This window comes from Podarcis erhardii, assembly GCF_964252035.2.
Source record: "Podarcis erhardii genome assembly, chromosome: 4".
In the NCBI taxonomy this organism is placed as follows: domain Eukaryota; kingdom Metazoa; phylum Chordata; class Lepidosauria; order Squamata; family Lacertidae; genus Podarcis; species Podarcis erhardii.
The window spans coordinates 70,733,903-70,751,036 of record NC_138508.1 but is presented as its reverse complement, the minus strand read 5'-3'; the positions used below and the strand labels follow the sequence as shown (position 1 = coordinate 70,751,036).

The window sequence follows — 17,134 nt, the reverse complement described above, 5'->3', positions numbered from 1 at the left end:
GTGCTTAATCCTTGAACTGGTCTGCCCCCTAAGCCACTTCCTGCTACCCACTCACTGTGGCTCCTGTCACAAACATGTCTTTGAAACTCCAAAGAGGGGGAGGACCAGAAATGAGTAAGAAAAGGATGAAAATTCCTTTCTATGTTCCAACCCTCATCCACTGCAGCTCTTCCCTGTGAAAAAGCAGCAATCAAGTTTGTGATACAGATGCTTTGTCCGTAATGTGGCCTTAGTTCAGTGTTTGCTGTTTTGCACATTCTATCCCATCATTTCTTACATTCACACTCACACCCACTTTATACAACACATTTTGTGCTTTAGTGAAATATCACTCATCAACAATAAATGTACAGCATTTGTTCTTACAGTAGAGCTCAGAATGCCTCCATTCTGATTGTATGGAGAGATAAAGAGCTACATTTATTGAATCACTATTTCACCATATATCATCAGAGATTGCAGTCTGGTTGCCTTTCTATGGCAGCCATGGGCTACAGTGCCTGGCAGAGCTAGAAAGTCTAGAATGATCATCCATGGAGAACAGAGCCTGGGGAAGAACTCTAAGCTTGCTTAACTTATTCTCTCTTTTGGAACCATGATCATAGATAAATGGTTGCTTTCAAATATAATGCTGGGTAAGGAGATTGTGATTTGTGAATGTAGCTGACAAGGGCAGAGGTTAATAGAAACAAAATGCACCTGCTTTTCTGATTTATGTCTGTGATCAGAAATGGGCAGGTGTACATGTCTGGGTATGTGCCTATATAAAACATCACAAATTTTCAGCTACTTAATTAAAAATCTTTTCTAGTCCCTTGAGGCATAATATGCCTTTGAAGCTTCTGTTCTTCACCCTAGTTCACAACTTATTTTTTCAGTGAACTGTTAAATATGCAACTTTTTACTTCCAGCCTTTTAAGTTTCAAGCTTAGTTTCAAACTCAAAATCACTAATTAAACAGGGATATTAGCAGATCCTAACTACAAGTGGGAAGTGTTTATTCTCCCAGTCAGCCAACTCCTTTTACTCAATAAACATCTCACAAACATAACAACTTCATATTATAGCTCATCCTTGTCAAGCTCATCATTATTCTTGTGATAGGATTCCAGAAGGGGTGTGTTGATACTTTATTTTGTTTTTAAAGACATATAAGTAATCTCCAAGTTACAAAATCTGAAGCCCACTTTCTACACAACAAACCTCCCTTACTGCTACATATCCAGACATCTGAATCAATAAAGAAAAAATTTAAGATTCCTCTTATCCTGTAAGTGCAAGTGTACTTAAAAATAAATACAAACATCTGCCCTTAAATTAAAAACCTAGTGTAACTTATTTCTGTCTTATAGTTCCAAAGTCTACTACATTCCTGCTTCAGATTTTACCAGAAATATAGCATGATGTTCCCTATCATGCAGTGGACAGAAATAGGATCCACATTTTACATAAACATTAGATATGTCCATCAGGGTGATCTACATACGATATGTGATAGCCAACTGGATGTCTGTGATTGAATCTAACCAATGTAGTTTACAATATAAACCACCAATCTCAAAGAATCTTCTGCACTATCCCTGCCAATGTACAGTTATGCACCTCATTCACTTTTTACCCAAGCTAAGACACAAGCAAAGTGCTTTTTAATTCCCTTCTACTGAAGTATGATAATCAAGACACATGTGGCAGATGCCTCTATTGCTATGCACTTCAGCTACATAATTTTCATGCAGAAGCTAAGACACAAGAAGCAGCTAGGAAGAATTCTTTTTAAAAAACCTATCTGTTATTGTTTACACTGATAAAAAGGGAGTTAAAGAACACAAGATCCCACTTAGTTTAAATGAAACCGAGTCAATGTAGCTTGGTTGTTGCTACTAAAAGCTGTGCATTAGGCCCTGTTAAAAATGAGTTGCCATAATTTAAAAACAATTTACAATGTATGTCAAATAAACCTAAAACTTGATGAAGTTGTAAACATCAAGCTTGCAAAATTTGTTGGAATTTTAGTTCGTCTTATGGATCTGGTTTTATATATTACTTTAAGAGTTTTAATATTATTATTCCCCTATTTTTATATGCATTTTTGTAGTGCTTTGTTAACCACCTTGAACTATGGAAAAAGTGGAGCACAAATGTATAAAATAAAGCTCAGTGCCATTTCCTTAAACCCAAGGGACAAAAGCAAAAACAACAGCAACTAAGCCATTGCAAATTCATGCTGTGTTCAGCCCAATAATGTAATATAGTTCAACAGAGACATGCTGAAATCATATTTAACTACAGTACTGGTGAACAATGTTGACTATAATTAGGTCCCACAGTGGAACCTGGCATAATGCCTCAAGGTAAACAATGTTATGGGAGTGAACTTGTGCAACCTGTTTAAGAGGAATATAGAGCTGGTGAGCTTATGATATTACAGCTTGTTTCCCATGAACAAGTACTGTGCTCACATGATAAGAAGGCCATATCCATAATACTGTACCTATTTTGGGATGGTTTTTTCACATAATACTATAGCTCTAATACAGGCCAAACACAGTTGTTCATGTCTCAGAGATTTCTCTAAGGAAAAGATCTGTGCCCACATAATCACCGCTTTTGCTAAGAAGGATGACAACTTACATATGTGTATCATCAATAACTGACATATATTTTGCATTTACCACTGAATGAAACTGTGCTAAGGAGTAGCAGAAAGATGTGCATTGTAGCCAATTCCTGGAGTCTAGATGCTTCTGACACTGCACAACCCTCCTCACAGGCCTAGGCCACCTCAAAAAGCACATGAAAAGCCATTTGTTTGAAAGTACACTCATGTTGAAGTCCTCTTGCATGTGGACAGCTTCCATATCAGTAAGCCAACTTCCAACATAACCATAACGTAGGACTTCAACACCTGCAAGTGAATTTGAGGTACAGTTGCTTACAAACAATTTCCCATGTGCTGTATGGATGACTGTATCACATGACTGTGTGCACATTTGAATTGGTCAATCAAAAGTTAGTAGGTTACTTTAAGCATTTAAATAAACAAACAAATGTGGAAGACATCTTGCTGTTGCAGCAACAAAAGGAAAAAGGACACTGATAACTCATGTATACAGCAATTGTACATATAAGACAGCAGCCCAAGAAAGAAAAGTTAATTGACACATAACAACTTGATAGGAAACATAGAATGATACGACAGTAATTATTTCAAAGACTCTGAAGACCATTTCAAAATGGTTATCGATCAGTTGTAGTCCTATTCAGCTACTGGAAATAGAAAACATATCCTATTTGTTAGTTCGCTGTCATCAAACAAACTCATTTAATAGTGTGAATGAAATATACAGGACAGAATTTTAAAAAGAGGTCTTTAGAAATGGCATACCTCACAAAAACTTTGGCAATGGTTTTTCTTCAAGTCCCAGGATTCTTTGCAGGGCTCCAGACACTAAAAAGAAGGGAAAATTAATAAATAAACTGTCAGGAATATATATATGTCTCAACTTGTTCAGCCTACAAGACAAGCCTGTTTATTGGAAGCATCAATAAAAGAAATTTTTAACAGAGTTTATCAGGAAGACAAGGCATGTTCCATAGCTACCGAGCAAAGACTAAAGATAGATGTAATCTAAAAGGAGCTCAGCACTGTGAACGTGCTGTCAACATTCTTTTCATATTAAAGGGAACTAGCAGCACATTCAGAATACTTTACGTTACATCTGTCACATAACCGAAGTTATTCTGAACCATTATTAGATTAACATTTCCAATACTCTTCCTCTATAGTAGCATCTGTTTCTTATGCCCACGTTCCATTAACATGCTTGCTTAACAAGGGTTCCAATTATAGCTCCATTGCACTTGATTATTCTACAGAGCTTAGAGACATCAGAGGAAGATAGAGAAAATCATTTCTACAGAGTATTAACAGATGAAATAGTATGATAGTACTTTGCCTACCCATGATATCAAATTGTACTTTCTTCTATAAAAGTTCCGCCTCAGTCACATATTCCATTTATACAGGAAACAAGTGTTCCATGTGTAAAAACCCATTTATTTCACCCAAGGCTACCAGTTTGCAATAGAGCCCATTTGTCCTGAACTGAAATGGGAGAGGAGATGGAAGCAATTTTTCCAGTCACACAGTACTAAAAGGCATGACATAGGGATTGGGTTGGTTGCTGCAAGAAAAGGATACAGAACTGGATAGGTCTTTGGTCTGATCCAGCAGGGCTTTTCTGATATTCCTACTCTGAACTGTCCCTGCTCACCTTTCTGATCTGTCAAAGTTTCCTTCTCTAATTTTTCAGGCTACCTAGCAGCTGAGGATGAAAAAGGAAGTGCAAGCTCCCAGCAGCTTTTGACCCTTAGGTCAGAGACAGCTTTTTCTTTCACCTACTCTTGCAGCAAAAGCCCAAGTTACCTGTGGTTCAACTTAAATTTATCATTGTTTCCAGGATCAGAACAGAGTTTTCTTGATCAGCAGTGAAGAAACTGTGGCCCTCCAGATCTTGTTGGACTCCAACTCCATTAGCACTGGCCAGCATTGCCAATGGTTGAAGATTTGTAGTCCAAAAACATATAGAGGGCCATTAGTTTTCCCATCTAGATATTTTGCACCTTCTAATACAAAACACTTGTAGTAGTCACGAGTACATGATACAAACTTTTGGAGATACTTTCCCATTACGAGTTCCTCTGCAACTCCAATTGTTCCTTAATAACATTAACAAATGATTGTGAACCCTTCCTGGAGGGAAAAGAAAATCTTTCCTGATTATAACCACATCACCTTAACATTTTTCTCTGTAAAAACCATGTGGTGATTATGAAGCCTCTGATAAAGCTCAAAGTAGGAGATCTGTGAGACTGTTTTCCAGATTTTTCAAGCATCCATTTTGAATATGTTTTTAAGGAAATAGCAAACTCTAACAGCTGTAATTGGGGAACGGGGGAGGGGAGTCAATTAAGTGAAATAACAGTTAGTGGGTGCAAATCTGATCTGACTGTGTTTAAGCGACTTTTGGTTAGTGAGCACCACCCTTTGGTGGGAAGGGGAAATTTTATAATCAAAGCCTAGAGTCTTAAGTCAATTAGTTCCAGCTAAGGTTTACTTGGCAACACTGTCATGTATACTGGGAAAACAGGCAATGCTGCTTGAAACCATTTGATGACTGAAATGCCACTTTTGAAAGAAATCTAGGCCTTGGATTTGCAATGGTCATTAAATTTGAAGGGTGAGACATATGATTAGATTTACATTGTTTTTATTCGTGGGTTAGATTTTATATATATATATAAAAAATGCAAGTATTAACATAAACACAAAAAGGACGCAGAGTGAGAGTCTTGATGGTAAGCTAGTTGGAAAGAAACCTTTTATTACATTTGCTATAATCCACTATCTACTGTTTTTATTGCCTGTCAAGTTGTTGATATCCATAGAAGGCATGCGTATCAAAGCAAAAAGCAAGCATTGATTAAGGAACAATAATTTAAAATGCCATTTTTCACAAGCGGAGGGGCTACAACTTCCTATAAATAATACACTTTATACAAATTCCATGGCTCTTCTTGCTTGCACATAATTTATTTGCATGTCATATTTCCTCAAAGTAAGGCCAGCCAAAAATATGTTGGCACCTCTGGTGAATTGCAAAATGGAGCCTGCTTCCAACCAGGGAAGAAGTTGAGAGTGAAGTTCTACATCAGGAAGAGGAGGAAATAAATAATTTACATCAGGGTCTCCTGCCCCTGTGGAACCTGCTGCCTGAAACAATCACCTCACCTTGCCTCATGGGCGGGCTGGCCCTGTCTCTAAGGTCTTCAAGGAAGAATTCATAGTGCTCATCTCCCAGTTTATTCTCACAGCAACCTTGTGAGGCAGCTTAGGAGGAGATAGTGTGACTGCACCAAGATCATCCAGGGAGATTGTTTCTTGGGCCAATCGTATAATGTCTTGGGGGGGGCAGCTATATAAATTTAGTTATAAATAAATAAATAAATAAATAAATAAATAAATAAATAAATAAATATAAAATAAAATAAAATAAAATAAAATAAAATAAAATAAAATAAAATAATAATTAATGGCTGAGTGGGAATTTGAACCCAAGTCTCTTCACACTTAATCCAATCACCACACATGTTAGCTAAGCTATAGCTAAGATATACCAGGTTCTTGTTCAGTTATCTCTGTTTCATTCCTCTCTGAAATCTATTTTCTTTATTCAGATTTCTCTGAAATCTCTTTCTTTACTCTGCTAACAGGCAAAACCAAAAGACATAGCCAGCAGTGTGATACCACAAACCTTAGAATGCCTTTCCACATGATCTGTGCAAGAGAGAGCTTATGTCCTAAATCTGTTTTAGTCAGTATTTTTATTAAGTATATATTTAAAACATTTGAGGTTATTTTTCGTGATCTGCAAAACAAACATAAGAAGATACCACAATAATCTCTTCCCCCCCCCCTCCACCAACTTCCAAAAGGCTTCAGTTACCACATAATTCAGTTATTTAAAGTTACAATTACTTTACTACATTTAATTAAGTCCTCAGGGAACATTATTGGCATTGTACAAAAAGCGCACAGAAAACAAATATATTTAGCTTTTTTTTGGAAATGAAAATGGTACTTTAAAACTATGGAAGGATAGTGACTTGGCAAGTTTTCCATTTCTAGCTGTTACAAGGTGGCTTCAGATAACTTCATCCTGCCTTCTTGAAAACCCCATCTAGTTATAGCATTAGATGGTCAGAACATCAAATCTCTGTTTTTTGTAAAAGTGGTTGCTTAACTTGTAAAACTGCAACCAACCTATATTTTAGTTATTAGAATTGAACTGCCATCAGATTATTCCTCTTCTTATCCTCTACTGCAAACTCACATTTGCGCACCTTATTGAAGGAGATGCAACAAAATATTTTAGCTCAGCTTCTACTACAGAACTTGAGTTTTACAGACCACCGAACAGTCAGAAACAGGGAGAGAAGGGACCGTCTTTGTTTGAACTGCTACTAGGTTTCTCTTTTTGGCTTCTGGCTTCTCTTTCTAGCACTACCATTGCCATCCATGGCGACATATTCCGCATTACTAAATAGCAAAAAAACTGTAGGGCTTTTCACTTCTAATTTCACGCTATAATAAGATGCAATAGTTGTTTCACTGAAAGACCTGAAAGGGCTTTCTTTGTGAGGCCCATTTGATGGCCAGGTTACCACATTCCGGCACCAGGCATCTGTACTTCACCAAGCTGGGATGGCGGTGGGAAAGAGAAAGCGTAAACAAGGAAAGCGATGCAAGGTTCTTAATAATGATCTTCCTCACTAAAGAAATTAGGCCTATTCTGTTCCCATTATACCAATATAAGTGAAGTACAGATCAATTTAGGTTCTCCCTTGGGGTGCACAAATCAATTAGGCCCTAATTATTAGAGTCTACTGTGAAACTATTTCAGCTAGCTGCATTTTAAACACTGTTAGCACTACAAACGTTGCTATATTTCTGTTCCTTACTTTAAGGGTTGATATGGTTCTTGCTTAGAAGGATCACGGTTAAAATCACACAGCCCTTTACTAAGGTCCCTGACTCATGTTACTTCCATGGTTTGGCAGGCACTGCATAGCAGGTTTTTCCACTGCTATGAAGGCAAGATCAAAAGCCATAGATCATGTGGGAGGAGGCCACAATGTAGCTTCTTGTCACACCAATACTGGCCCTCCCAAAAACTGGAGCAATGCTGGTATGGACAAGAACTGGTATGTGAACTCTATGGGTTTTCAAAATGACATTTTCTGACATTTGCAGTGTAGGAAAGCAGAGTACTGCATTGTGGCTACTACATTATAGAGGAAATGGCAGAAAAGGGCTGTAGGGGAAGGTGATTACAGTTCATATTAATACTGCTTTCCATCTGTTTTCCCACAGCAACAACCCCTGAGATTCCTCAGAATATTAGCAGGAGTACATTTACTGGGGAAACGTTTAAGCTGCCTTTTAAGGAAAGCCCTCACAAGGTGGTTCTCAATGTTTCTAATTTTTTTATTCCCAACTTTAATAAAGAATTAAATAAAAATATTATTTATTTTTTAAAAAATAAATAAAATAATAACAACAACAATAAACCATCACCTCACATTAAGGATTCAATAATAAGCAGTATTTCTTAAATTAAACATATAAATTAATATAAGCCATCTGTCATGGATGATTTAGTCGAGATTCGTGGCAGAGCTGGACTAGATGACCCTCGGGATCCCTTCAAACTCTGCAGTTCTATGATTCTATGGCCAAATAGGTATTCGCCACTAATTGCTTCCTCTGGTGTTTGCTTTAAGACTACTGCTCAGGGGAGCCAACTTGAGCCCCCGGTTATGGGTGCCCAGTGCATGTGATGTCATGACGTCATGAACCACCACCACCCCGCCTCAGAACCTGACTTCCGGTGCACTGGAAATCAGGTTCCAAAGCCTTGTGAAACCTTGAGGGCCCTGAAGGGTGGGTGCTGAGCACCCGCAATAAAAAAAAATTGTGGGTGTTCAGGAACCCAGAGCCCCCTATAGTTGGTGTCCCTGCTATTGCTACTCTGCCCCACCATTTGACTGGTCTTCCTTCCCTTCCTTTCCCTTCTCTGCCTTCTGGAACCTCTTCTAGTTCTCAGCCTGCCTTACCAAATTATACCAGTTCTTAGGGATGCGGGGCAAAATCTTAATTCCAGCCAAGCTGACAAACTTCTATCATTCCTTAGGCTTAGCGTTATGTGCAAACCTGCCCACTGTCAGATGTATCAAGTATTGTAAAAAAGCAGGGTGAAAAAATCCAGAACTTCTTGGTTTCTCCTAAATTTACTCCCAAAACAAATGGCTATGGACAATTTCTGTATTCAGCAACAGTCAATGAATATGTCAAAGGCATCTGTAGGCATTGACTAGCCTGCCCATCAGGTCCAGAGCTGTTCGTTTAATATTAGCCTGTGAGAAAAGCCATGCATTTGACTTTGGGCTTAGCATTGGGAATAAGTCCTACAATTAACCACACACACAAAAATCACAGAATCTTAACTCTAGTGGCCAATTAAGATTCACTAACCAAAAGCATTTTGTAGACCATGAAAGATTAAAGGGAGAGAGGGACAGAGCACTGATGCTTGCTGCAGTAAGACCAAGCTTGGAAAGTTACAGTAACAATGGCAACAGCAGCAATAGCCAACTTTGAATCTGTTCTATAAACAGCCAAGTTTAAGCCTTGTTCAAACTTGGGCACCAAGTTTCGTTAACAAATATTCAGGGAGAAGAAACTGAATACACTAATAATTATTCAACAGTTAATGCTTATTCTCTCTAGGCTCTTTTAAAAACCTGTGTATCTCCTACAACCCAGTGTATTATTTTTATTTAAAAAAATTAACAACAGCTCTTACCCATTATAGTTGGAAATAAGATTTGTCATAAAAAATACTCACATTATAAAGCTAGAATTATCTAAATAGGAGTTACAATCCATAAGAATAATTGCTAAAAACATTTCAAAAACCACTCAAAAGGATACCATGGAAGAGTCATGAGATATAATATCCATAACTAATTCTGTTACCACTAACCCAAAAGAATGATGCTCAACTTTACAGGCTACAATGTTTGTACTTACTTATACAAACTGCCAAGTTTCAAAGACATTAGGACAAATTTATCACAGAGAAAAATCTAAGAGGCCAATATTTTTCCACGCAGGAATACAAACAAAACCCTTAACTGTGTTGTATGCTTCCACAATTACTTTGCTGGCCAGGGCACGGATGAAAATATGCTAAGCATTAAAAGGGAGGGTAAATCTTATTTTCATAAATATTAAGTTTATATTTATAGAAATAAGACTGTCCTCCCTTCTTTCAGGTTATAAACCTATCTTTTATAAAAGTAACAAGCAATCTCTCCTTAAAATGTAATATATCTATCAGATTATGGAACGCTTCCATTGCTCATATTTTTGCCTTATAATTTAATAAATCTCTTTGCAGAATTAAGCTAATTTTCCAAACTATCCATGCCACGTCGTCTATAAATGTCATTTCACATGAAACCAAACTGTAACAAATATCATGTTATTTTCAGCATAGTGAATAGAATTTAAGGTGGGATTCCATGTAGTGTGTGTATTGCGGGGGGGGGGGGGTTCCAATGTAATATTTCAGAAGTTCTATCATCTCTCATGTTCCATTCAAAAACACAATCTTTCCTAAATATTGCTAGAAATATAAGCTCTGCAGAGTAACTTTCAGGCTTTTTTATTTTAATGATTTAGACGAGTGGTCCCCAAACCTTTTCCCCCCATGCACCACTTTAAAAATTCTAAGTGTCTTGGCTGTCCATGGCCTATCATAGCAATTGTAGTGGGCATTCTATGACTTTTTAATTGTAATTTTATTGCTTCTTTTATTTCTTATTTTATTGGGGGGAATTCAATATATTTAATGTGATTGGTGTGCCATCTCCCATTTTCATTAACAGATCTATAGGTATGCCACAGACCATATGAATGAAGCTTGCGGCCATAGTTTGAGAACCCCCTGGTTTAAACATTTCTGCCCAGCTGTTTAAAACAGTTCTCCAACTGACATAATAACAAGAGGTGTTTCCACTTACTGTAAGCATTGGCTGCCCACAAGTGGTAAATAAAACGTTACTTGCAAAGCCATGCTTTTTACCAGGCCAGATTAAAACCCTATATTTAAAACATTTTTCCAATAATGTGCAAAAAGCCTAAAACTGTAAACAGATGGTGCACATCATGCATACGGAGCCAAAACAAACCACATCCTCAATGACCATGTGACTTATTCATTTATGTTGACAACCATCACTATATCATGAGCTCGGGGTCAGTTGCAGCAATTTCATTAAAATAGAAACATGTGCAGAGTTCACATGTACTCTAAGCGAAAAACCAAGGCTCTTGGTTCACAGCTCAAGCTTTGTCGGAGTGGTACAAACCATGAGGCCAGGTCTGGATGACATGCTAAGCTAAACTATAATTTAGCTCACAGCACAGCACACAGAAGGACAGGAGGAAAGCCCTGCAATATCTTATCCAGAAGTACATGGGATCATGGGATCACATAGTTTGGTGTAGCATGCTAACAGTTTCAGAGAATAACAAGTCACAAAGAACTGGAGAGGAGAAGGGCTTGAATCCAAAGACCTTTCTGCATGAACATTTTCACTGAACACTAACTAACCAGCTTCTCTCCAACTGTCTTCTCCTCAGAAGCCACTCTGTTAGGACTCCAGATCACTCGACCAGATTTTGGAAACCATGTGGATCATTTTCACTTGGATCTACACAACCTGAATCTATCAATACATTGGAGTGGGGGGGGATCCAAAATTTTCCACCCCATTTCTCTCTTGCTGTTCCTCTTTCAAAATGTTTTGACATGGTTCTAATCATCTAGATTTAGATAATCTAAATCTAAATCCCACCCCATATTATTTATTTTACTTCTTATTAGCATGATAATGCAGGAATATGATAGACCATGTATAAGCATGCATGTGCAGGAACTACCAGGTAAGGGTAATGATTGTACCAAAAACATGACTACAGCGGAAGCAAACATTTTGTAACAGAACATCTGAAGATGCCTTTTTCCCTAGACACAAGATTCTACAGAGGGACAAAATTCAGAAGTGACATGCAAGCTCATAGAAACAAGATGGGGTACCATCTCTAACTGGAATAGCATGGTGCATGCTTTGAAGAGACAATAGCAACTGTACAGCAACAGAGTTGTTACTTGCCTGGCTGAACTGTGCCTGTTGCAGATACTGTTGTTGACAGCTACTGTAATAGATTTATCAGTCTCCTCAAAGTAGTTACAGGATGGCCTGTGTAACAGCAGCCCACTTATTTGCATAAGAATAAAGAAAGTAAGCTCCTTTACTTTTCTTTGCACAAGGAAATTATTTCTAGGCACATTTGCATACAAGCCAGTTGATTAGCTAAGCACTGTTTGAGCTACAGTGAAAACAGAATCTAATTTCTGCTTTAGCTCTTTAACAAGATATAAAGCTGTCTCAATCTACAGCGCATACTTTTCATGTGCATATATACATTTTATAACAAACTGGTAAAGTAAAAACAGGCTACACAATCTGCAGTAGTGAGCTGCTTACACAGATTTAAATTAGCATTCCCTGCCTGTGTTTCACAAACAACAGCCTTTCAAGCTGCAAATAATTTGTAATTCAAAAAAGGTCTATGGTCAATAGACTGAGCATGTGAAACATGTTTTGCACTTAAGAAATCCAAGACCTGTTGAACACACAAAGTATTAGTTTTCATGTTCTTTCAGCTACTGAAAAACTATTAAAATAGTTGTACAATCAGCAAGAAGTTAGGGATTAATCTCAAGCAGAAAATTCATGTGTGTCAATTAGATGGTATCACTTTTGCTTAAGTTATCTCCAAATATCTACTCAATATCTTGTGTGTTCTTGACATTAAAAAAAAAATACACTGGCAGGGATGTTATATGTACATCAAACCATAAATTTATTGTTTTAAACAATCACAATTTAAGATATAACTAAATGTAATTAGCTGGAATCCAACACAATACAAACCACAGGGTTAGTTTCACTACATATTAACCTTCTGTCTGGACTTTTACACTGCAGCGCCTTGTTGTATTATGGAACTGTGGCTTTTTGATCAATATACTGACATGATACACTAAATTTTACAGGGCAGGATTCAAAGTGGCTTAGTCATGCTGGCCACATGACCCGAAAACAGACAAACATCGGCTCCCTTGGCCAGTAAAGTGAGATGAGCACCGCAACCCCAGAGTCATTTGCGACTGGACTTAACTGTCAGGAGTCCTTTACCTTTTTATGCATGTTTACATGGAACTCATTAGATTAAGTTGACCTGATTACATGTAAGTTTGCATGATTTTAGGACATACAAAAGTTTGCTCAGAAGTAAGCTTACTTCAGTGAGGCTTACAATGCAACTGGACTTAGCTGAAACTGAAAGGAGTCAGAAATTTCCTGTGTCTGCTCTGTTCTTATTTCAGAGAGACAATTAAACTCCTCTTTAGCATATTGACTGATGTGCTCTCTAATCCTTCCATGACATATTTGTCCAGGTAGGTGTGCTTACAACCTTAAATCAAACAACAGGTATTGGATTCTGAATTTCACAGCCTTTTGTTAACAAATGCAATAGAATCAATATTAGTGGAACAAAATTCTACTCTGCAGAAATGTTAGAATAAATTCAATTTAAAACCATAAATTATTATGCATGCAGAATTTAAATGGCACTTGGCCTATGCACTCCACTGTGGGATTGTAAATTTAACCTCTGGCATTTGTTAACAAGTGGATCTTTCATAGAGCTTAACTGTGGCTCCCAAAAGAATGTACTAAAACTACTACTGACTGCTCTAGAATTAAAAATGGTCACAGTACGTAAAACAGAGATTTATCAAAAAGTTGTCATGCTTAGAGCTATATGCCTCATTCCTGCTTAAGAAATCTTCCACCATTAATGTCCCCCCCCCCCACTTTCACAGGTGTACAGGTCTTCAATGAACGATTGAATCATAGAACCGTAGAGTTGAAAGGGACCCCAAGGGTGGGTCAATCCACCTGTCAGTCACATGAAGTCATTATCACTCGACTTGACTGTCAAGTGCTTGGGAAGTGAAGCACAAGGGATGTTGCCAACTGTATGCTCAGCCCTTTGGAAAGTTCTCTTTTAAGTATGAAGATTAAATCCAATTAAACAATGGTACCTTGGGTTACAGATGCTTCAGGTTACAGACTCCGCTAACCCAGAAATAGTACCTCGGGTTAAGAACTTTGCTTCAGGATGAGAACAGAAATTGCGCAGCAGCAGCGCAGCAAGAGGCCCCATTAGCTAAAGTGGTATTCAGGTTAAGAACAGTTTCAGGTTAAGAACGGACCTCCAGAACGAATTAAGTTCTTAACCAAAAGGTACCACTGTATTAGGTTAGCTCTACGTGTGAATGCAATGCCAACGTATTTCCACTAAAGATAGATGGTTCATATTGCAACACTATGAGGTATCTTTTCAGGCTGCAGCCCAATTCTAGAACAAATGGAAAGGTGTCCTTCTAGGAAAAAAGACTACTTTCTGAAAAGCTGGAAAGACACTGACAAAGTATGAAGTCTTCACTACAAACATTATTTAGGTGGACAAAGCAGATGTCTGACTCATAAGGCAGCTACCTATGTTCCTTAAAAAAGCCTGAGGTCCATTTTTGCATGACACACATACTGAAACATGTGTGCCCAAACAGTCCTCCCCAGAAAGCATTAGGAGAAGCAATACTGTCTTCACATGTATGCATTTTGCACACATACACTCACACCCCAAAGATCACAATACCCACTGACCTATAGGGCAGGTAGCAAATGGTCAGCCATGGCTTCAGGGCAATTTAGCTTGTATAACAAGGAGTGTTATAACAGTGGCTACAAGAACTAAGAAATGGCCTTTTAAAAAGCTCATTAAAGTAATGTCAAAAGAGGAAGGGAAGAGGTAAGAACCAAGATTCATGACATTGTGTTCCAGTTTTTCAGAGTGTGCTCCAGTTCAGCCTCTTAAAAACTCCCCTTTCAACATCTTTGGTTGACCTCTGCTGTATACTTACAATCACAGGCACACTAATCCCCTATTGCCCCATGCAATGTCCTAGTTATTAACTTCAGCATATCAGGAAAAAAGCAGTGAACAACACTACAGACATATTATCTGCTGTATATGTGTCTTTTCAACAAGCACATGTAGCAAAACACATTTTTTTCAAATTAACGTATTTTTCTCTCCATAAGATGCACTTTTTTCTTCCTAAAATGTCTGTGAGTCTTATGGAGTGAATGTGTGGTCCCTGGAGCCAAATTGCCCAGAGGCGAAAAGCAGATCATGCTTTTTTTCTTTTTTCTCTTTTTTTAAAAGAGGGAAATGGATGTTGAAACAAAGCCGCTGATCGGCAAGCGATCAGGAGGGAGAAAAGGCTAAAGGAGGCTGCCAGAGGAGGGGGGGAGGTAAAGACAGCGAACTCGCAAGGAGAGGAGACAGAAATAATAAAACAAGCAACAAGGAGAGAAATTAGAAGAAAAGGAGGAGCAAAAAACTGCTTCAACTAAGGAAAAGACACTAAGGCAAATAAGAGGGAAGTGGGTGTTGAAAGGAAGCAGCTGATCGACAAGCAATCGGGAGGGAGATAAGGGACGAGGCTGCCTGGGAGGGGGAGGTAAAAGCCCCTGGATCCTCAGGATTTTTGCATTGGATCACCCCAAATTCACCATCAGATCACATAGCATGTCCATGGCCACAGCCTGCACAAAAAAAACACGCATCCACTGTTTTGTGGGGCCGCAATGGCACAAAAACATGGTTACAAAGCATGGATCCACATGGATTCTCAGGATTTTTGCACTGGGCTATCCCAAACTCACCATCAAATCACATGCCTGTGGCCACAGCATGTACCAAAAAAAATAATACATCCACTGTTTCATTCAGAATATTTTTTTCCTGTTTTTCTCCTCTAAAAACTAGGTACGTCTTATGGTCGGGTGCGTCTTATGGAGCAAAAAATATAGTATATTAGGTAAGCGGCTGTATTTTCACATTACTGGCCAACTGTACAGGGGGCCTGTACAGGAGGCCTTTCCAGTCACTGATGCTGACAACTGATGAACAAGTTGCACAAAAAACTAAATTCATTTTCTACTGCCAAAGCCCTTTTGGAGGATCAAGAAGACACAGCCAATATCTTCCCTCTACACTGTTCCAGGCTTATAGAGCTGCTTTGCTTATTACAACAAAGCAGGAATGAAAGTGGGAGACCAAGTCAAAACTTTAATATTGCAAATCTGGGTGTTTTCACTAGGAATCGGGGACAAATTTGATCTTATTTGCATTTCAATGAGAAACTACCTAATTTGCACCTTTTGAACCAATACACCAGTGATGGCCAAACTTGGCCCTCCAGCTGATTTGGGACTACAATTCCCATCATCCCTGACCACTGGTCCTGTTAGCGAGGGATGATGGGAGTTGTAGTCCCAAAACAGCTGGAGGGCCAAGTTTAGCCATCACTGCAATACACAAACTAAAACACATTGATCTTTTAAAATTGGAATTTTCCTGGATTTTGCAGTGCAGTTTTACTGGCAAGTACTGTGCTCAAAACTGTAATGCTTTGCTAATACATGCATTTTATGCACACTTAAACCACAGTTAAGATACAAAAATGCATTCTATTATGGAAATTGCTTTGCAGAAATTATATAAAGGCAAAATTGCATACAAAAATGTACACTATATATTCTATTGGGGGAAATCTGCACTAAAATCCCAAGTTTTTATGAGGGGTTTTATTTTTATTTTTTTTTTAATCACAAACTGCTGTGGAAATATGAAGAACTAAATTTAAGATTGTAAAATGAGAAACCAAAATTGACAGATTCACCATATCCAAGTTAGCTTGAAGCTAATAATCAGAAGGTTTTTATGCACAGCAAAGAAACTTATACCAGCATTAAGCATCTTTTGGAATTGTAAGAGTCATACAAACTTCTGCTTGGCACTAATATTTGGGAAAATAAATAAAAAGCCACCCACCACAAAGAAAGATCTATTCTAATGCTCTTCTGCTGGCTGCACATTTCCTGTTATTCATGGAATAGTATATCCAATTTCCATTCTTAGAAAATTTGTGTCCAAAATTTATCAGTTGTCTGAAAGCTTCCAAGTCCCATTCCAAATAAAAAAAGCAAAATCCAGATTTGCACCACAGGGATTTTAGCAAAGAAAACATAAGCATTTTATGTATCACTTGGCTGCCATCTTGCTATGTGCTTTGAGCACAGGGGAGGGAAAGAATTAAGAAAAAGGTGGATGGGATAATTTGTGTTTTCATTAAAAAACAACACCAACATACACACACCCCAAAGCATTGTAACACCAGAGCAAGCTGAGAGAACCATTACTAATAAGCCTAATAACATGTACTGCCATAACATTTTTTAACTATCACTGTCATAATTTTAGGGGGGGGGAGGCCCACCAAGCCATAAAGGGTAGATGAAG

The 17,134-nt window shown here is 38.0% G+C and overlaps 1 protein-coding gene across 1 annotated transcript in view; it reads right to left on the bottom strand.

The window, feature by feature from the left end:
- Positions 1 to 17,134, bottom strand: part of ANOS1 (anosmin 1) — a 93,841-nt gene that overhangs the window by 33,943 nt on the left and 42,764 nt on the right. The window contains exon 3 of the mRNA XM_081858696.1: positions 3,386 to 3,448. Within this exon, the coding sequence (XP_081714822.1) occupies positions 3,386 to 3,448 (63 nt within the window). The remainder of the gene's footprint in view (positions 1 to 3,385; positions 3,449 to 17,134) is intronic.